The following is a 22,988-nucleotide window of genomic DNA, read 5'->3' as shown; positions in this document are numbered from 1 at the left end:
AAGATGCTAAATTTGCCTACAAAACACAGTTACTACACTTTACAGTAACTCTTCTGAAGCCTCTGAGATATCCTTCTGACATGAAAGGTACTATATCAAATACAAGGATTTATAAGTATTATTAATGAATCAAGGTCTGTCTTCCTTTTCAAGTTAAAGATACCATGGCACAATTTGGAAAGAGAATGAAGTTTCTCTTGGTGCCTTGGCCAACAGTCCCTCAGATAAACTTAGTCACTCGCTCATGGCTGTTTACGGGAACTGCTGTGCACAAAGTGGCTGGTGCATTTACCTACAAACACAGTCCCTGACCATTACAGAAAACTCTTTGAAGCGCCTTGAGATACTGGTATGATAAGGTGCTATTGCAGGTTCATGTATTATTAATCATCTGATCAGAGTTCCTTCTGGGGAGTGTGGCTGGGAGGGCAAGGTTAGGAGATGTTTTCCCTTTGCCGTTGGGAAACAATGAACTCCATGCCAAAGGACACACTGATGTATTACACAACAGGTAAATGTGTTACATAACAGGTAAATGTGTGTCACTGCTATTGTGGCCATTGCAGCTTTGTGCAGTTGCTGGAACCCATGCTTGCCTGAAGGCCAAGCCGTTCTGACACCAGGCGTTGTGAAAAGAAGAGTGATAACTCCTCAAAGCAGACGGAGCTTGTGTCAATTACCACAGGTAATTCACACAGTCCCAATTCACCAGAGGGTGGGGGGAGGCTGCCTCATAGCAAAGAGGCGACAGCTTCACTCTGCTTACCCAAGACAGAGTACAGCCTAAAGCTCAGGTGCTTATTTGAAACACTTTGAGACATTCACCCACGTGAAAGATACTGATGTGAATGCAAATTGCTGTTTAGATGCTGAGCAGTAGATTGCGACTGTCGGACTGAGTGCATGGTGTTCAGCCAAAGAGTGGGATTATATTAGAGGAAGAGAATTCTTCTGAATTGTCGAGTGTCTCTTTATCACCATTGCAAAAATCAGAGCCCATTTCCTTGGCTAGGATCCAGGATACTCGACAGCCCACAGCACCGATGAGAAACAAGACCACGTAGATCTAAATTAAACACACCTTTCGCTGGCCCAGACAGGTCAGATGTGTAAAGGAGCTGACGTCAACTATAGGGGGGGGTGGGGACCACTGGATTGCAAGATAGGCAGGTGCCAACAAGTGGCAAATGACAGCCACAGCACCAAACTCTTCAAAATAAACAATAAAGACCAAACTGCAATGACGGTGAAATTTCCAGTCAGTCCACTGATGAGAGCCTTGCTGGGTACCCGCTTCTGTGTCTTTTGTGTCCTTATATGTTTTTTTTCTGTCTGTTTGTTGGTATGAGATTGGAGGCAAATGGAACGAGGGAGTCTTAGTAAATTTGCCTGATGACAGAAAAGCCAGAGAATGAATTCTAGTTCACGCCAGTCAACATCAACTTGCACTTATACAGGCGCCCTCCACGCAGGGTAGAGTCTCAGAGCACTTAGTCAGTTTAATATTCAATATTAACCTTCACAGAGTAGCTTAAAGCATTTTGAGACATCCTCTCGATGGGAAAGGCGTGATATCAATGGCAAGAATTATTATTATAATGTCCTATCCAACACAGCCCTTCAAAGGGTGCTCTGTTTCTTTTATCCTTTACTTTGCTGTAAGCAGTCAAGGAACTTTGTGAACTATTATAAAAGTGAATTTACAGCCTCTGTAATATCGCACTGTGATATTCGACTCTTCAGCAGGATATCTGTGGGCATTCACACAGTACTTTCACAGCTCAAAGTCAGGACAAACTGAGTTGACAGAATCCAACATGGGTCTGGACTCTTTTGTTATCTTAGGTATCATTGGTGGGACTTGTAACATTGTCACTCACATCTAGCTCACACAAGGCAAATCACCATCTCCAGACCTGTACACACGCAGTTCCTGAAACGCTGGAATGTAGTTGTTAAAAGAGGAAGAAGTCGCATTTTCATACGATCTTCGTGCGTTACAGACAAGGGAAGCAATGTCAAGGGGGTATCAATGCCTTTCATCCGCAGACCTGAACAGTACCAACAGGTCCAGAGATCCCAGCAGCACTGGACCACAAAGCAGCATTCAGTCACTCCCATCATCAGGCTCCATTCTGGAATTACAACCCCTCCGTTGGCCAAAAATAAACGTGGGAGGGAACAGGGGAGGAGGAGGAGAAGGAGGAGGAGGAGAGGAAAGAACATCCCCTTGAAACTGCTTCCGTGCAGGGTTTACCTTCATTCCCCCTTTTATTCTGTAAGCACTGAGGAGCAGCCCCAAACCCGAAAACTTGTCACCTGCCTCCAATAAAATCGTCTGCAAAGCACACAGTCACTCCCCTTTGCAGTCCACCCTGTCGAGCGCTTTGAGACATCCTCCTGACGGGAAAGGCCCTATATTAAATGCAAGGATTATTCATTAATTATTCTTCTGATACGAATTGCATTGGCAGAGTGCAATAGTTCCCCCATCCTTTTTCTTCCTGCACGTGCTCTCTCTCTCTCTCTCTCTCTGGCTCAAGCCTGCCTAAATAACTAGTGTAAACAGTCAAAGGCAAATAGCTTGTGAAGGCCAGGCAAATATTTGGAAAGCAAAAAGAGATTCTGTTTCTATCTCCTGATCAGCCTCCCCTTTAGCCTTTGCTGTGAAGGTTTTTCAGAAGGCTTTGGCAGATGTGTCTTTCACAGGCAGCGGAATGTGCAACCAATCTGCAAACAATAGCCAGGGGCTAACAAAGGTCGACTTTTGCAATCTGCCAGTTACGAGCATATCAAAACTGCATCAGCATCGTAAAACCACGCAGCAATTCGAAGCCCGCTTCAAGGCTGCCCGAGAGCCCACCCAGAGGCACCAGTCACCGCAACAAGAGGAGCGCAGGCTTCACCCTGGGAATTAGCGGGGACAACAATCTCTAATGATTAGAAACCTCAGCGTGTTGTTACGGCCCGCAAGTCAAAGCAAACACCATCGCATCGGTTTTATCTCATCGAGCGTGTCCTGTCGGTTCACTTTTTTATTCACATCAACAGAACTTTTTTTAAAAAAAATAACATAACGCATTCATTTGTCGAATAGCTTTATTATCGTGAGCGCTGTTTGAAAAGAGGAGTTTCTCCCTCCTGGTGTCCTGGCCAACAATCACCCCAGATAAGATTGGTCTCATGGCTGTTTGTGGGATATTGTTGTACACACTTCTGCTGCCATGTTTGCCTACAAATACAGTCATTCCATTTCACAGTAATTCCTGTGAAGCGCTTTGATACAAGCAAAGGCACTGTAGAGAGATATTTTCATCCATGTTATTCATCTGCCAAACCAGCTGCTTGACTTATATCCTTCTTCCTTGCTNAAAAAATTCTATGAATCTGTAGGATATGGGGAAAAGGCTGGGGTGTGAGAGTAAACTGACCTTCTTCGCTGATGATAAATTCAATCATTTTAAGTGTGTTTTACAAGCACGTGGCAATATCCTACAAACAGGCATGAGGTGAACAACTAATTTTATCTGCGGTAATTGTGGGGCCAGGCTGCCAGGAGTAACCACTGGTGGCATCAACTTCCACTTGAGAAACGGGCAGAGGCGGAACCTTGAACAATGCAGCAACCGCCTCCCCTTCTCTCCCCGCTCAGCCGAGACAACAACAACTTATATTTGATTTGTGCCTTTCACCTCGGGAGGTACTGGACAGTCAAGGATTTGCAACCAAGCTGGGCGTTGGGATCAGTGCGAGTGGAGGGTAGGGAGGGTGGGGTTAGGAGGGTGACCGAAGGCACGGTCAAAGAGGAAGGTCTTGAGACGAGCCATGAAGGAGGCAAGAGAGGGGCAAGGTGAAGCCAATGGAAATCAAGAGGGTGGGGGCAGAAAGGCTGAGAGCTCATATCCGCCCTGACTCTCAGAGCAGATGGAGAGGCCCCACTCTGTGATGTAGTGCTTGATGTTAATATTTAGATCATAGAAATGTCAGGGCACACAGGAAACAAAAGTTAATAAAGTTATTTAGATTCTTGAGCCCTGTGTCCCAGTGAAGGACCTCAGTGTCGGACAGTCACATGCAGCAGTTGTTTATTATGCTGCCGATAGACAAGTCCTTTGGATTTTACAGAGAGCCATTGTGTTTTGGCGAGACATAGTTTACTCCAGGACAGCTTGCAGCTGGCTAGGAGAATAAAGGATTGTAGTAACAATTTAGTGCGAGCTGCAGCATCAGAATCCAGCCCCTATAATCCAGCGCCTCCAAAGCGCTTCAACAAATCAAACAGTCCTTGTGGTTATTGAAGGAAAACACTGCGGGGATTTCAGACTGATCGAGTCCCACAGAGTCGGACTCCTCTTTCAAATTGGTTTAAGAAGCACCAACCGAGGGCGGGAAATGGCTGGAAACATCCTGCAAATGGCTCCATCATCGCCCACTGACTATCACATGATTGTTTTAGTGGTGACAGACAGACAAACAAGCCCAAACCCGACTGCCATCTTGTGCCAGACGTTAAACTGGGGTCTGCTGTTGGGTGGATGCTAAAAATCCGGGGACACTATTCTAAAAGAGAAGGGAGTTCCTGTCTGATAATCCTCCAGATTAATTTGATCATCACCTTCCCCCCACACCCCCATCCCGTTGGACAGTGCTGTGTGCGAGGTGTTTGCCATGTTTGTTCACAATAACGGGCATCAAGCTTGACAGCGATCACCTGTGAAACATTCATGATGAAGTGCTATAAAAATGCAAGTTTGTTCTAATGTGGATTAAGTATGTCACCCAATAACTAGGCCTTATATAAAGCAGCCAAAGTCAAAAGAATGGAAGATTCTTGGAGTTTAAGAAAACTAGCCAGTCTGACAGTCAAGTCGGCTGTCAATCGAGCTCAGACAATGAGCTACAATGTCTACAGACTAAGCCAAGCCAAACCTGATACAAGTGGGTGGAAGGATAACTGAAGCAAAGAGACAACATTATGCAATGTTGAACCAAATAAATTAAATGAAAGTTAATAAATAGACCTTGATATAGCCCCTCGTCATGTTGTCCAAATGTCTCAGAGTGCTTCTCGCGATTTTAATGTGAAGTGTAGTGATTAAAGATTCGTGGCATGATTCGAAAGGAGAAGGGAGTTTCTCCCCTGGGTCCTGGCCAACAATTCCCTGATAAAATTGGCCATTCGCTTCATTGCTGTGTGCAAATTGGCTGCCACATCCACGAACAAATTCACAGTCACTATGGTTCACTGTAAATCCAGTGAAGCTCTTTGAGACATTCACATGATAAAATGCTATATAAAATACAATTCTTAATTATTATTTATAAGTATAACATGGCCTGCAGTTTCAAACAAATTGAAAAATCTACAATTTATTAAAATAGCTGAAGTAGATTCTTTTGTAAACTTATTTTCCATTGCTCTTGATTTTTCTCAAATTCTATTCATTCAGTTTGGATCAGATTAACATTACTTAAAACGAGTAATTTAATAGTTTATTTTCAATCCTATGTTGCAGTGTAGAGGATGGTGATGTTACTGTAGTCCAATTGATTTTAATATTAGAAACCCTACTCATAGCTAGCCAACATCAAAACCACAAGACTACAGGCAGACATAATCAACAACAAAGATACAGTAAGACTCCAGTCAGGAGAGACCAGACTAGACCACGAACCACAACCAAAATACTACAAAACGACAGGCAGAATACAGCCAGGAAAGACCAGACCACAAACAAACACAAACATAATACAGTCAAACTCAACCAGGAGAGATATGGTCAATAGAGCCAGTTTGAAGCACAATCACAAATACAGGACCTTAACCAAATGGCAGGACACACAGCACAGACAATGCAAATCTGCTCCCGTAGCCCATCAGTCCTGCACTGGTAACAACATGTTCTGCTTGTTAACTGCAAAGGCAAGTGTTTATATCCTTCCATATTCCTCAGATGTGACTGTGCCATTGGAACATTTGCTCACACACGCCGTTACCAGTCAGACCTTCACAACAACCACAAGCTTCACTTGTCATGTGTTTTAGATCTAAAGATCGAGGCACCAAGAGACCTGGCTCTGTCATGACGAGAACAATGAGTGCTCGCACACATCAACATCAGGAAATGCCAAACGACAGACACAGTATTAATAAATGCAATAAATTCAAAGGCAGGGAGTCGCTGTATGTTACCTACAAACACAGCAATGAGAGCTGCAAATGCATGTGGGGCAAAAAACAGCATTAGCCTCCATGTGTATTTTAGTGACCGACAATAGGAGATGCTTAAAATTGATTGCCATCCACGGTGAACTTAGCAACAAGAGGAACTGCTCAGCCTTGGATTCTGACACTCAGCAGGCCTGAAGCCAGAAATCTGACTGGTTTTAGCCTTAAGATCATTGCCTTCAACTTTTACATCATGCAGAAGTTTAGAAAATTATTTTAAAAATTCAAGTCTTAAATTTGGAAGTCCGTTTTCTGAGGACCTTTTAAGAACTGCTGGGCGGGGTACAGTGGTGGGGTGGGGGCGGTTGGGGAGGGGTGCAGAAGCCATCTTGTAAATGAAGAATGAATTTAAGAATTTTCCAAAATTCCATACGACCTTAAATGTCAAGGCGATGGTGATTAAGGCTTTTCACACCACACAGTTTCTCCCAGACTCCAAGCTCCAGTAGATTCCCTTCAAATTGAGAGATGTGGGAAACGTGTGTGTGTGTGTGGGGGGGGGGGGGGGGGGGGGTGGGGGGTTGGGGGTGGCAGTTCTGGTCAATTTAATGGGTAGCGGTGTCCGGCAATGGGAACACAAGTGTGTGCCATCCATCGGACGAGCTCTCTGCCACAGTCCCCCAAGAAAATACACTGGAATCATAAGCAAGAAAGTAGGGCAGATCAACAGAGTCTCTGTATGCTACAGGATACAGGTTCTGATGGGAATGTCTATAGTAGATGGGGAGGGAGGGAGAGAGGAAGGAAGGGAAGAGGAGAAAAGAGAAGGAGGATGGGGATGGAAAAGAACAAATCTGAATGAAACTATTTTTTTTAAAAAGTCCCCTTTTAACCTTTCGAGCAGTGAATCGCGTCTCTCTTTGGTTGATTCCACCTGGAGAGCCAAAGGTATTGGTTTCCTGACCAGCCAGGAGCCCACAATGCCTCCTATTTAGCCACAAAGAACAGAACAGAGCCATATATTGTTATGAGAGGCCGTGACCTTTGGTGTCCTTGGAGCCTGGCTTGACCTTTCCTCTTTCATATTCCCACCGGTCTCCTTGTACGGAGAAACCTCCATCCTGCCAGGCCGGATTCCAGTTCCTCATAAAGCCCTTTCCTCTCACAACACACGAACAGATGAACACACACAAAAAAAACAATTTCTGCACCAAGGTGGGAGCGAAACACAAGTACATTGTTCTGTGCAGTTGGGAGTGGGAGTTTCCACAGCAACTGGACTAATCCCCTGGTTTTACCACCTTTAACCAGCCAATGAGCTATGCTACCTTGTAAAAGATGTGCTTGAATACTGGTAGCCTGTCCGAGCACTTTAATTAGCTGAGGTTTTTGTGTGTGTGTGTGTGTGTGTGTGCGTGTTTAACACGTACATGAGGGGCTGATCAGAAATTTGAAAGGTGGTGACGTACCTCCACAAAATATTCCTTCTCCTGAGGCCCAGTCTGAAAAGAAGGGAAAAAAAACAATAATGAGTGCATTATTAGGAGATGGCATTAAAATGCTGCCCATAACCGTACAACACAGAACTTAACTGTCCCAGCTTTGTCCACATAATCAACAAGCTATTGTTTCACGATTGAAAAATAAACGATTGGGGGAATGGGTGCTGTAATGCTCGCAGGGCAGAACTGTCAGCAACAACAGCTAATTCAGACTGGTTTCCATTTGACTGTCCGTCTTACTTTGGGGGGTGTTGGGGGGGTGGGGGAGGTTATTTAAATCGACTTACTGAAAGCTACAAGGCAAGAATGGGCTTGTGGTTCAATTGTTCATGAGAGAGGAAGGAATAGAGAGAGGGAGAATGACGAGGAGGGAAAGTGAAGTAGGTTGGAGAAGATGTTAGAGAGAGAGCGGGAGAAAGAGTGGCAGAGATGGAGAGAATTTGGGGGATAAAGAGCTCCTTCTTCTTAACTGTTCTCTCAACCCCCAAGAGGGGCAGAGAGGAGAGTGAGAGAGGGGGGGGGAAGGGGGGGAGATAGAGGGAGAAAAAAAGAGCATAATGGAAGAGAAGAGAAAGACAGCTTATAACTGTTCAAAAAGAAAGAGAGCGAAGGAAAGATGCAGCGGGGAAGAGTGGAGAGAGAAAAGAAACACAGGGAAAGAAAGGAAGACACACAAAGAGGAAAAACTAGAGAGAGAGAGAGAAACAGAAAAGCAATGAGAGGGAAAGAGAGAGGCAAAGAAAATAATAGATAGAGTACAATGTAATAATATAATAATAATCCTTGCATTTGATATAGCACTTTTTCACATCTTCTCGACGTCTCAAAGCGCTTCACAGAATAGACTGTAAAGTGAATTGACCATATATTTGTGGGCGAAACGCGGCAGCCAATTGCGCACAGAAGTGTCCCACAAACAGTCGTGGATTGAAAATGACCAATTTATTATTTTTTTGGAGGGATTATTATTAGGTGTGTGGAGTAAGGAAATTTGCCCAAGGTTTCACCCTGCCTGGTGTCTCGCTTGCAAGGCGAGTGCTCTAACCACTGAGCTGCCGGACTTCACAATGTAGAGAAAGAACAAGACACAGCCAGATATTAGTAAAGAGAGAGAGAGAGACACACACACACACACAAGCTGACAGGAGGAATGAGAGATGGAAAGGCAGTACTGTATATGCTAAGTGGGTCCCCTTGCCTTCATCAATCCACGACGAGCTTCATTTATCTTCATCTAGTTAGGCTAAATTAATTAGGAATATGAGTGTTACACCCTTTCTCTTCTCATTACATCAAATAATGTCACATAGTGTTTGGGGCGGGAGAGTCAGAGAAGCCCTTTACTGCTCAATTTCACTTCAGCACCTACCTGCGAGACAGACACCCTTGTCTAAAGCATGTTTGCACCATTGCTGAAGATGTGACAGCAGTGACAAGCCTTGAATTTTTTACTTATTAATAATAAGTAAAGCTTTATTGCCACTCCTCTCTATATTTAGTAGTGGTAATTATTAAGTGGGGGAAGCTGTGCAGCTCATGTTTATCCAAATCACCCGAACGGTTACAAACTGTGAGAGAGAGAGACACACGCAGCTTTTAAAACAAAAAGTTGAAAAATTGCAAAGCAAGCGTTTTGGACACCTCCCCCTAATCCTCCCCCTCGCTCCTCCGACCCGTCTCTCTCCCCCTCCCTCCACCCCCGCCCGCCAGCCTGCCCCTACGATGTTATTGCTGTGATGTAGCACTGAGGACTTTAGGTAGAAGGCAATATCATCCTCACCCAGGGCCAGTTTGCTCTCAGTCCCGGGGAAATCCTACTCTGGAATGAAGAGCCATTGACTGTGACTCAGTGAATTTATTCAGCGAGCAGCTGAGTCATACAGATCAGGGAAGGTGCCAAGCTCAATACCCAATCTGTGCTGAGTTAGCCTGTCTCAGACGCTGGGGAGGGTGGAAACGAGGGTCGGAGTTTCACCCCCAAAACATACAGTCTATTCACTTTACAGTATATCCTGTGAAGCGCTTTGAGACGTCTCGAAGATGTGATCAGGCACCATATCAAATGCGAGAATTATTATTATTATTAAATATAATTTACAATATGTTCAAGCGTATAACTGTAAACCCGCCAGTCGCAGAGCCCCTCAGCGCTCACTTGGCGGGGCTCAGATGTGACGAGCAGTAAATTGGGTGAGGCACTAGCAAAGGACCAGCATAACCTAATCCCAACAAAGTGGGTACTTCAGGAGAGGAAGAAGACAATTGGAGGGGCGAGTGAGTGAGTGCGTGCTTGCGTGAGGAGTGAGGGAGTGAGGTGGAAGAAAATAAGGGAATACTCTGAACACACTCTGTGAATACTCTGAGATATACACATACATAATAATATAATAAACCTCGAGGAGACGTCTCAAAGCGCTTTATAGGATACACTGTAAAATGGATTGACTGTGTATTTTGTGGGCGAATTGCGGCAGCCAATTGCGCACAGCAGTGTCCCACACACAGTCATGGATTGAGAGTTTTATGAGGGTTCTTTCAGGGAACTGCAAATTGCTTCAGCCAGAACTGAGAGCCTTTTCCGTGCTGAATTAACTAACCAAATGAAAGGATGGGGAGGAAAGGAGGGAGAGTGTGCGGGGGGGCGAGAGAGAAAAAAACAATTAAGTGAAGCCTTAGTTTAATGTAGCTCTGATCACCCAGCCTTTCCTGCTCCAATCGCAGCCCCCCATGTGCGATAACTTTCTGCTGGTATTTCTCATTTAATTAAAGCAGACATTGACAGAAGGACATGGATTAAGACTGTAATGATGCATTTACGTAGATTAAACGGAGTCTCTTTTTGGAGTAATAGCTTAAACAAAGAACAAAAGGAAATTGTTATGAAACAGCCTTTTATCCCAGGCAAAGGTCACACTGTAAGGTTTTTAATTTTGTCAGCCTCTGTTAATCTGGTCCTTGCTGATGGAACACGAGAAGCTCATTTCAAAGCCAGATATCATAATACAGCCATTAAACCTGCAAATTAAAATGTCTGATTTACACAGGTTGCTAAGTTTCAGAACCTCTAATTAGCATGTGGCGCATTTTTTTTTGTGCGAGGGAAAAGGGGCTGTGGAAACGCTAATGACTGGATACCAGGTGACCATTCCTCTCTGCGCGACACAAAACAAAAGCCAGCATCTGAGCTGAACGCACACAGAGACGTGCCACTTCTTCACTCCTTCCTTTGCCTTCTCCCACACACCCACCGCCCGCTACACTGCACCTGCACCTGCCAACGTTTGACTCCCAACTTCCAACAACAAGAGCAAATCGCATTTGCAAAGCGCCTCTCACATCGAGAGGACGTCCCAAGGCGCTGGGAATTGAACTCGGGGGCTCTCGCTTGCGAGGCGAGTGCTCTAACCAATATGCTTCCCTACATCTAAAAAGGGAAAGTGGGTCGTGGAAGTCATGTCACTGGCCTCATTTCACTTGATGCCCTCGTGGGGGAGATGGTAAAACTTGGAAGGATGAGATCAAATGGGCTGAAGGGTCTTCTCCATCCATGGCAATGGCAGGTCAGTGAGGATAAAGGAGACCAGACAACGGCGAGGAAGAGGATGAGGTGAGCATCAAGCACTGTTGTTCGAGGGGGAGGAAGATTCACCATCTCTGCACAGAAGCACTAAGTGATCGCTGTCTGGCAGCAACGCTGGACGGCAAGATCCAGGTTGCTTTTCCCTTCCCTTGCACAGCTCAAAGGAGTCAGGGTGGAAATTGAGACCAGGGTGAAAAAAGGGAGAATAGCCTAACGTGTCTGGCTTGCAGGATTATGGTCGGCCAAACCGTACACTGAATCTACATGAGACCCACACTGTATTCTCGGCCAGGAGGTGGTCACAATAGGACTGTAGCGCCTGAGTGACTCTCTCAGTTTATAATAGTTATTGAAGGCATTTGCTTCCAGATCCTGAAATACTATTTGGCTCAAGTATGTCACCCAGCGAGGGTGGGGTGGGGGCGGTGGCGGTCAGGACTTAATCAACAAGATGCCATCTCCAGGCTGGGGGGAGTGATACCTCTCTATGAGGAGGCAGGACTGGTCTTGCTCGTTTCCCACTGGGGATCGCTCGCGTTACCGTGAAGTGCTGCGTTTGCAGAAAGGCAGCCACGAAAGCTACAGAGACGCAGACCACCCTGAATATCACCTGCTGCCCGTCTCTGAACTTGAGCTTCTGCAGACTCAACGTCTGGAGAAGGGAGCATCACACCACTTAGTGTCGCTGGCAAGACGCTCAGCCCTTCCCCAAAGATGGAACTTCCTTGGAAGCAGCAAAAGGAGCTGCCCCCAGGAATAGAAACATAGGAACTCTCTGCACACAAGGAAGCCATTTGGTCACGATAACCCAGTTGTTGTCTAAATTATTTTTTATTCATCCCATTTTCTCCCCATACTCCTCAATATTCTTTTCTGCGTAAAGCAGTGAGATGATAAGACAGGTATGCCTTCATCTGGGGAATCTGTGAATAAAATATGCTGGTAGGAGGATCTATTGAAATATAATACAAATTTACATTTACACCACACCTTTCATGTTAGGAGAATGTCGCAAAGCAATTGCCAATGCTGGCCTGGGACCCGAGATGGAGGTGGGAGCCAAAGGGGTGGGAATGGGAAAGATGACCAAAACGCAGACAACGAGGTACATTTTGAGACGGGTCTTGATTGAAGGGAAGATGTCGGAGGCCGGAGATACAGAACAAAATGTTAAAGGCACAGGAAAAGCACCAACACTACAGTAGCTTCTCGTAATTACTTTTTAATGCAAATGCCTGACTTATAATTTGTAATTACTCTACTACTTCCCTCATCGTGTGTCATTTCCCTGACTGAGTGTGGACAACCCAATCCGTTACAGTTATTGAGCGTGGCACAACCCTGACCGACTCATTGGGAGCATTTCCTCACTCACTCCCATGGTGTGTCTAAGATCGGAGAGCAGGACAGCAGAGTTGGAGGAGCAGAGGTGAATGAGCAGGGGGGGGCAAGGTAAAGCAGGGGCTAGCAAATAGCTCAACAACGAAGATGAACTAACAGCAGTGGCACCATCACCAGGAGTGGGGAACAAGCGGATATCACACACCCACACTCTTAGCAGCTCTATAATGGGATCACAATGCCCACACCCATAGTTACAAAGATCTTGGCAGCGTTAAAAAGGATGAAACAAGTCATTGTTCTTCCTCGTGTACAAAGTGAAACCAAACTCCTTCCACAAGGCACTGATTGCTGGGTGCTGCCTTCACCCCACTCTGAACAAAGTTACCCCATTCTGTTTCTCTCACCCCCATCCACCATCTAAAAGCCCCGCTTTCACAAGTTCCCACTGAAATCAAAACTTTGCTGCCCACGTAACGCTTAGCAAAAACACCAGCAGAACAAGGGTCAAGTTAAACTGAGCTCAATCGGTCTTCAGAAGAAATGTTTTTTTTAATACATAAAAAGGTCATTTCCAGCCTGTGGATAAAAAGGCACGCTTTATGCTGCGGAGTGTTTAAATGACAATGTTGGGCTTGTGCTGGGTATGTTAACAGAATACTGTTATTTGAAGGCCCCGTCTGCCTCATGTTTAATTTTCAAATGGTCTGCGTTTGTTATTTCAAGAGACAACATCACAAGGTTTTTTTTGTTCTGGGTTGAGCAGGGCGGAGGATTCAATGTACAGAGCTCCCTGTTCGGAGACACACACACACGCGCACACACGCCCTTCACCTTGATGTGTTGTGATGGTGTGAGACTCAGGGATTGCAATGTGGAAGCTGCTGCTGTCAGGCAAATAAGTCTGATCCCAGTGGGAGTCACTGAGTGTATCTGATTCCCAGGCTTTTGGGAAGCAACCCAGCCTGTTGACCAAGTTCCCTCAACCACCTGTCCTTTACTGGAGTGCTAAGGACAACATAATGGGCAAGTTTCCTTACTCCACACGCCTAATAATAATCCCTCCAAAAACCAAAAACAATAATTAAATTGGTCATTTTTAATCTACGACTGTAGATTGCTGTGCGCAATTGGCTGCCGCGTTCGCCCACAAATATACAGTCAATTCATTTTACAGTGTGTTCTGTGAAGTGCTTTGGGACGTCCTCCTGACGTGAAAAGCGCTATATCAATTGCAAGGATTATTATTATAATAACAATCCTTGCATTTGATTTATGAAGACGTCCCAAAGTGCTTCATAAGATTTATTGTAACGTGTAGCGACTGTACTTTTCGTGGGTGGACACGGCAGCCAATTCGCGCACAGCACACCACTGACCCACAAACAGTCATGAGATGAATGGCCAATTTTATCTGGGGGATTGTCGGCCAGGACACCGGGAGAAACAATTTTCTTTTTGCGATTTGTGCCAAGGGATCTTTAACGTCCATCTGAACAGGCAGACGGGACTTGGCTTTAACGTTTCCTCCAAAGGACGGTATCTGTGACAATGCAGCGCTACTCCCAGCACTGGCGGGATGGGGGTGACTTGCCTCTATTGAACCACAAGCAGCAGAATACGGTAGCTACAAAATCCATCCAAAGATTAATGAAACTTTTCCTTTGCATAATTGCCCGGAACGTAAGCGGTTTCAGACGGTGATTACTTCACATCTGTTGTTCTTCTTTTTTAAAAAAAGACTGAGAAACCTAGGCAAAGGGCCAAGACCCAGAGGGCAGGACATCAGCAAGGTTAAATAAAGAGGAGAGGCTGGGATAAATCAAGAAGCAGGAGACCATAGGCCTGAATGTAAACTCAGGCAGTTGAGTCCATTTTCGAATATCACGCAGAAATGTGGAAAATACATTAGTTTTGGTCCAAGCGAGTGCTATCAACTGAGCCAAGGTGACGCCTACTTGATGTCACCAAGTAGGGTTCAGTTGACACTATGTTTGGCTTTAAATGCTGATACCAGTATTTAACTATGGCCAAAGGATGATAACGATTTGACGTCCTGTGAGGACACATCGTCTCTTCCCTAATTTCAACCACTTGCAGGATAATCACTTGGTACCTGTGGAGCCATGTGACTAGAGTAAGCCATAACCTACAGAGCAGAAGGGGAGAACGAGGAAGTAGACAGGTAAGAGAGAAAGAAGACACAGCAATACTTCTTTCAAACTACCGTCAATACTCTGAGCTATGCTGGGTAAAGGAGAAGATCTTCTGACAACCAGAGTCTGTTTGGGTTATAAAATCCATGGCTACTGGATACATGATCAAGGAAGGATATAAAGGAGGTTGAGGAAAGAGCATTGGATTGGGATGAGTGGACTTAGCTCTGGTGGTTGGGTTGAGGCTTGATGAGCCAAACAACCTCCTCCTGTGCTGTAATTGGTATGATTCAATAACTCCCACAGGGAAGCCATTGCAACGTCCATGGGTTAAACAAAGAGATGATTTGAATCCATAAAGAAGGTTCCAGAAGCTCGCGAATCCAGGACATCACTAGCTGCCTCGTCTCCTGAGACAGACCCACTTGAAAACACAGAGAGAGGCCTGTGCAACAAGCATGAGGTAAGCAAAAGATAATGCGTCCATCAGACGCTTCTAATCGCGGACTACAAAGGGCAACAAAAGAACAACTGTACTGTCTCTTTAATAATAAAATTAGGCAAGATCTTCAAACAAGTGCAGCCTACACAGCAGCGTTTCACTGTGGACGATGCACATGATTTAAACTGGTAGTTATGAGTGTTTGTAGTGTACCACAAAATTGATCTAATTACAGTCTAAAACGAGTGCAGAGGGAAGCTGTACCTAATGCAAATCCAGCATAAAGCTTTCTTTGTAATGCAATGCTCGGCTTTATTGTCTGACCCAAAGGAAAACTTTCAACGATGCCCAAAGACAATTCTTGCTAATAGTGGCTAAGAGACAAGAGGCATCCGTAAGCATATCACATGTCCATCCCCCATCACTTCCACCCCCACCTCAATGAAGAAAACAAGGCCATTACTACAGAGAACACAATCGTTGCAGGATAATGGAACAAAAACTCGCCCCAGTTTGGCCGTGTAAAGCAATACTTTGTTTAGTATAAAGAGAGAAGCTTTGTTTTTGCTCTCGTCGTCTGCTCAACGTGGAACATTTGAGTGGTGGAAATATTAGACGCGACGGTAACTCCTACCACCACCCACTAAGGTATGTCGGCCAGTTGTACAAATCAGTTCCGCTTTAAAAGGATTCACTTCAGGGCAATTTTTTTGTATTAAATATAGACATTCAACGCAATCTCAGGGCTAATTTATTCGCCTCAGTTCGGTAAAAGGTGGGGAGCTGAACCTCTGCAAACTTAAACCCAATTACACTTTGGCTCCTGAATAGGAACCTGACAAAGCTGGTCCATGGCAGATGCTAAGCTCTGGGTGGCTGCTGAACTAACAGGACACAGCTCATTCCCTGCTGTTACACCACTGATGTCTTAGAATGGGCTGAATGGCCTCCTCTGGTGCTGAAAATAATAATAATCCTTGCATTTGATATAGCGCTTTTCACGTCAGGAGGACGTCCCAAAGCGCTTCACAGAATATACTGTAAATTGAATTGACTGTATATTTGTGGGCGAACACGGCAGCCAATTGCGCACAGCAATGTCCCACAAACAGTCGAGGATTGAAAATGACCAATTTATTATTGTTTTGTTTTTTTGGGGGGGATTATTATTAGGCTCTGTGTGGAGTAAAGAAACTTGCCCAAGGTTTCGCCCTGACCTGCCTGGAATTGAACTCAGGTCTCTCACTTGCAAAGCGAGTGCTCTAACCACTGAGCTACAGGACTCCAAAATGTCACTACTGCTATGACGTCATGCCAGGCCATTCCTTATTGCTACACCAATGATGTGGATGTGTGTGTGGTAGAAGTTATATGTGTGTGTGCTAAATATATATATATATACACACACATATGCATATATAACACATGTGTGGTATATAGATGTATGCATGAGATGTATATGTACACACATCTATGATGTGCATGTGGGATGGGTTTCCGTGTGTGTAAGAAACGTGTGTATCTGTGTGTGTGTGTGGGGGTGGGGGATGTGTGAGCGAGGGTTATATGTGTGTATATGGGTGACCGAGTATAATGCGCTCTTCTGAGTGTTGGACTGTGCAGTAAATATTTTCGTGGTGAAATGAGAGAAGCTCTGTTTTCATCAGCAAGTTCTCCATAAGATTTATCACGTGCATTGTATAATCTTGTGAGTTACAAGATAGAGCAGCAGCTCCCATTATATTCATGGTTTACTCTGCTGGATCCCATTAAATCAGAAACAAATCACGTACAGTGCAGCTCTTACAGTTATTGGAATTCAGTATATAAAACAAATGCAGGCTGGTTTCAATAGCTTCCTTAAGGAACTCTGTTGGTGCGACTAAATAAAATTGAGAGCCTACTCTTATCTTCTTTGCTAAAGACACTGACTGATTCTTGGATCGAGTTCCAGACATCAGCTGTCCTCCAGTGCCTCACTCTACATGCGAGTCCCTTTGATCAAGGCGGGCATCACATCCAAACTAGCCCAATCCTCAACTGACATTCAGGCATCTCCCCCTCCCCCTGGCTCGGCGTTGTGCTTCTCCACTGTCAAGCGCTCTGGGACGCTACCCTGCGTGAGGGGCGCTATATAAATGCAAGTTGTTGTTGTTGCTGCTTCCGTAATCCCCTCCATTTTCAGCCTCTCCGCCTGGTGAAATATTTGTATAAGGGAAAAAAAAGACACACAAAAACACTTTTCTCTTACGTTCTGTCCAAGCAGCTTCCTTTCCTTTTCCCCCTCTCCCCCGCCCCAGTCTTGAACAGTAGATGCGGGTCCAGCTGGCCAACATGTGCGGGCAGGACGGGAGGTCCCAGACCACTCCATACACACTGGTGGTGGCGACCAAGTCTCAAAGCCTTTGGAGAGGATGTGGTTAGGATGCCGTTTTCGAATTCTTTTACTGCCCTGAGTCAGTGCTCCCAAGTTTCAAAGTAGTATATAGTTATATGTGCTCGCTACCTACCTCCAGTTACCCCGAAACTTTACATCAGCTCAGGGACGGCTATTAATAACTTCTGCGTGTAATTACTGTGCTCTTTTGTCTTCTGGCTCCTTCATAATGCGAGCAATCTTTCTACAAACCACAATTACAATGTAAAATAACATCGGCATGCTGCCTTGTGAGGCTAAATTGCTGCAGCGTTGCCCAGATTTAGAGGAACGGAAGATTTACTGCTGAAAGTGGGTTTTGTTTTGCAGTTTCTCTGATGATTCTATTGGTAAAGGCACAGCCCAGTTTGTGAGTAAGCCATACAGACCAATGGCAAGTCCCAGTTGGGTTCATTCTCTACTCAGTTGACTGATCTCATTACTTGTTATCATTGGCAGCCAACCTTTCAGCCCGTTCTCTGGAACTCCCTCCCTCCATTTTCACAAACATCCTAAAAAACAACCTCCAACACTGCCTTCGGTCACCTTTCTGCTACAATTAGCGAACGCCGCCCAAGTAAGGGATTGACCCTGGTCTGTCTTGCTCAGTCCTACACTCATTCGCAGTTAAAGCCAGCAGCAACAGTGTCTTACACTAATATAGCAGCTTTCACTTGGAATTAAGCATCTCAGGAAAGGATGACAAATACCCAGGCTTTAGAAACATTCTCCCTCTTTTAGCTTCTATCCCCTCTGGTGAAGGTTCTTATTCAAGCTGGAATTCAAATCCACAGCCGTGGGATATGCTCCACTACCTTGCCCAAGCTGGCCATTCCACCTGCAAGTGTCAGCCGACAGTGAGGTGTATCTTAACCTTAGCCATTTTTTCAGCGAGTGTCTGGAGCAGAGACTATGCACCGTCCAGGCTCAGCAAGCAATGATTTATAATAATAATAATCCTTGCATTTGATATAGCGCCTTATCACGTCTTGAGACATCTCAAAGCGCTTCACAGAATATACTGTAAAGTGAGTTTACTGTATATTTTGTATGCACATTATAATTCTGGGTATGAGGCAAGGGGTGGAGGGCGGAGAGAACGAGTACTCCTTCCTCTTCCCCCCCCCCCCCCCCCCTCCCACCATGTAATCTGAACCAGAACAGAGGTCAAACACAAACGGAGTGGGAGGAATGGGGTGGGGGGGAATGACAATGACAATCAATCAGCAAAATAAAGAGCAAAATATCCCAAACTGCCCTGTTCTGTTCTCCTTCACCGAATGAAAGGCAGACCAGACCACTGACCTGAATGTAGAAGTGACCTAAAATATCAGAATATTGCTGTGTAAATAGCACAGCTGATTCCACTCCAGCGAATATCTGATAAGTAAATATTTCTATAGTGAACGATTAGACCCACGATAGTCACTTTTCCACTTACACATTTAACTCGTTCACCCACCTGTCACCAGTGCTGGAAGGTTTACTGGCATTCAAACAGACATGAGATTAACCCTGTGATAAGAGTACACCCAATGCTGCAGACAGACAATCATCTTCATACACAGGCTTGCACTGTGCCAGAGCACACCTTTAAATAGAATATACACAGTCACTACACATTACAATAAATCTTACTGTAAATGCAATCCAATCGCGTGATGAGGCGCTATATCAAATGCAAGGATTATAATAATAATTCTTGCATTTCACATAGAGCCTTATCACATCTTCAAGACGTCTCAAAGCGCTTCACAGAATATACTGTAAAGTGTAGTGGCTGTGTATTTTGTGGGTGAAATATGTGATCATTATTATGACCGCTATCCCGTCATATAGAGGTGTACTCAAGTGCACCTTTAAATGCAGACTATCATTGTTTCAGAGTACACCCGCTTTTATATACACACTACCCTGAATGATAATTCCAGAGTACATCCCAGCACAGGAAATATTGATCTGGAGTACATTCTTCACCCAATAAACACGGACGGCAAGTTTTCCCAAGACACAAGTTGCTCTTATCTGCAGGTCCGGTCAGCGGAGATTTTAAAATTACATCTCACACAACTCGGTCCTACTGAAACTCAGCAAGTCAAGACCAGCTTTTAGTATGACGGAAACGGTTTTAGAACTAGTTACAGTCCGAATTTGTCAGTCAACGCAGGGCTTTTTCTAGGGACACTGAGGTGTGTAAATTGACTGCTGCATTCGCCTACAAAATACACAGTCGCTACACTTTACTATAAATCCTGTAAAGCCCTTTACGAGACAGTTAAGAGTTTAATTATTGTAGTATTATTATTATCATTAAGCTCTCTCATTGAGCCCGATACTCTTCTGTTAACGGTGGTGGTGGGGAGGGGGGCACCACAACTTATATGGGTGGGGGGGGGGGTGGCGTGGTAAAACAGTGGAATATGAGAACTAGGTGGCCAGTGTGACAAAGGGAGTCTCAATTTTGGTTGGGGGTTGAGATACCAGGGTACGTGTGTGTGTGTGTATGTGGGTGGGGGGAGGGGGGGGGGGCTGAGAATGGAAGTGGAATGCATACCCCCAGATAAAAATACCAATCCACATGCTTTTTTTAAAAAAAATGAACAACCTGCCACTTCAGCAAAACAGTCGTATATGGTATACACATTTAATTGACTCACCAAATAGTCAATTCGCTTTACAGCATATTCTGTGAAGCGCTTTGAGACGTCTCGAAAACGTGATAAGGCGCGATATCAAATGCAAGAATTATTATTATTATAATAATATGTGAGTGTGGCCACCAGGTTGCGGACAGAATGGGGGGTCTCGTGAAGAACAGGTTGCCCCACTTACGCCATGTGGACTGGTTTCGAGCAGGACTGCACGCGAGCTTCCAGCAGCAGCAAACTCAGCAGCAGAAAATGGTGCAAAAACACTTCCATCGGCCTCGGAGGAGTAAGATCTCCAGATATCACTGCATTGTCCTAGAGCAGCTAAGGAACTAGGCTTGAACTCCCTACAGGCAACTATTATGGAAGGGCGTCTATTACACAGAGAGAGAGGGAGGTAGCAAGAGAAGGCTGTAAAGCGTTATAGGAGATGGAGCCATCTCACTGACTACCTTTGCTTTGCTTTTACTGCACTAAAGTACATCAAACTATTTGGCAAATTGTGTGAAGAGAGGTGAGAAGCAGAAGGGAACCTGTAAAAACCAGGGCTTTCACACCTTTTAGACCATGCAACACTTAGCTGGCTGCCTGAAGGCCCAGCTGGCTTTAAAGCAAGACTTTTCACACAATCAGGTAAGAGAGGACAAAGTCAGACAGCAGATGTCCAGTGTAGATAGCAGAGCGTATTTCAGTGACAATGTGAGAAAATGACAGGAAAAATGACTTTATATAAAAAGAGAGAAAATCAATCAAGCGCATCTCCCCTCGCTTAGCTATGACTAAACAAAAGGCACGAGACGTTTTTCTTTAGTGTGGTTTTCGCTGTCTCAGTCATATCAGTACAGTACAACCTAAAAGTAGAACAATGTTAAATCACTTCCCCGTTTGAAGTCAACTCTTCGACTTAAGAGGCTAAAGCAGGGGGAAGGGTGGGGTGGGGGGGGAGGCTTTGGCTAGGTTGAAGCATCTGAAAGTGCAATGGGGTGGGAGAGCTATGGGGAGGGGGGAACTCACAACTCGAAGTAAAAAGTAAATGTTCTGCTGGGAGACATCTACTGGAAGTGCTGACTCTAAGCTGCCAGGGTTCAGGAAAATAATCGGCCCATTGGTAAAAGCCTAACAACTTATGATAACATAATAAACAATAATGATGATGTGGGACATTGCTGTGCGCAATTAGCTGCCGCATTTCGCCCACAAATATACAGTCAATTCACTTTACAGTCTATTCTGTGAAGCGCTTTGAGACGTCTAGAACGTGAAAAGTGCTATATCAAATGCAAGGATTATTATTATGATGATCTTTGCATTTGATATAACGCCTTATCACGTCATCGAGACGTATCAAAGTGTCTCACAGGACACTTTCGCTGTGAAGAGCAGCCTCTGTGTGTTTGGTCGACGAACGTGGCAGCCAATTTGCACACGGCACCGACCCACAAACAGGCATTTTGTATTTGTTTAGTGCCTTTCACGCAGGGGAGCACAGAAGAAATGAAATCGCCCTGATAGAAATGTCTTTCGTGCACTCTTTTTTCGGGGGAGTCGGCACGGACGCTGAGATTTCCTTCACTCACGGTCAATTCCAATAGACCCGCTGGTTGATCATCTGATACTCTTATCAACAGCAAGAGCCATACGTACCACACCTTCAAACGCAAAAGAAACGTCTTGAAGAACATGATGGAACAGACTGAATTAGGAAGTATTGTTAGGATGGAAAATGCAGTGGCTAATGTGTCCCCCCCACCCATGCAATCTGTTCCCCAGTGATGTCCACCAGACAATTTGTTCCCCCAGCCGACTTAGCTTGAAGCTCTGGATGAGCGTGGATGACGAGGGGAATAGCAGCCATGATCAGTGGGAAGCAAATTTTCCAGGGGCAAACGGGAGGAATGGGAAAGGATGGAAGCAGACACTTTATATTCACCTCAATCAAAAGACAGATCGGTCTAAATTGATGACCATTTAGAAATGGGAGGAGGTGGGGTGGGGGGGCTGATGAACTGGAAATAAATCAATAAAACTTGTGTAGCAATACAGTTGATTATAACAAGGGCCCCAAACTTCTGATAGATTGATCGGTGCAACCGACGACGGCGGCTGCGATCCTTCTGTAGAATTTTCTGGAACAACCGAAGGCATCCTTTGCAACCGTACAAAAGGAACACATTGATCGTCCCCCGCTCCTCTCATCCCCACATCCTTTGCCTCCAAAGCAGATTTGACAACTTGCGCACAGTTTAGAACGTGGAGGGAAAACTGTAAACTATGCGGGGAGGGAGAGAGGACACATGGAGACCAGTTGTAAAGGCGAGATCCATAATTCTCCTTTTAATTGTCATAAGAAGGCAGGGTAATCCTTTGCTTAACCCCATTAAAGGCGCATGGCAAAAACGGAATGAAAGCTGATCATTTATATATTATTCCTGGCTTCAGCACGGTGTGCAGACGGGATGGTGTGTAACCCTCAGGGCTCTGACAAACCGATTTCAAAATCCATTCTGACACCTCTGCGTGGACACAGTATAAACACCTGGAGCATAAATCCTCGTCCCTCCTCTCTTCTCTCCACCACCCTGGAGAACACTTTAAGCCCGTTTGAAAATGATATTCACGGAACGGTCCCGTTAATCCTGACAAAGGTATTCACCCGCATTTCCCACACGTCAGCACCGAGCTTTCTCAGCCTGGTTAGAGACTGTTAGCTTGTGTTCATTTGTTTTCTCTTTCT

At 45.0% G+C, this 22,988-nt stretch overlaps 1 protein-coding gene across 4 annotated transcripts in view; it reads right to left on the bottom strand.

Moving 5' to 3' along the window:
* sox6 (SRY-box transcription factor 6) overlaps positions 1 to 22,988 on the bottom strand; it is a 280,677-nt gene that overhangs the window by 182,623 nt on the left and 75,066 nt on the right. For all 4 annotated transcript variants that reach the window (XM_042341433.1, XM_042341434.1, XM_007887524.2 and 1 more), the window contains one exon: positions 7,639 to 7,671. Coding sequence is in view for 1 of the 4 variants with exons in the window: in XM_007887522.2 (XP_007885713.1) it covers positions 7,639 to 7,671 (33 nt within the window). In the remaining 3 variants the exon portion in view is untranslated. The remainder of the gene's footprint in view (positions 1 to 7,638; positions 7,672 to 22,988) is intronic.

This window comes from Callorhinchus milii, unplaced genomic scaffold, assembly GCF_018977255.1.
Source record: "Callorhinchus milii isolate IMCB2004 unplaced genomic scaffold, IMCB_Cmil_1.0 Scaffold17, whole genome shotgun sequence".
Lineage (NCBI taxonomy): Eukaryota > Metazoa > Chordata > Chondrichthyes > Chimaeriformes > Callorhinchidae > Callorhinchus > Callorhinchus milii.
This window is presented reverse-complemented; position numbering and strand designations above follow the sequence as displayed.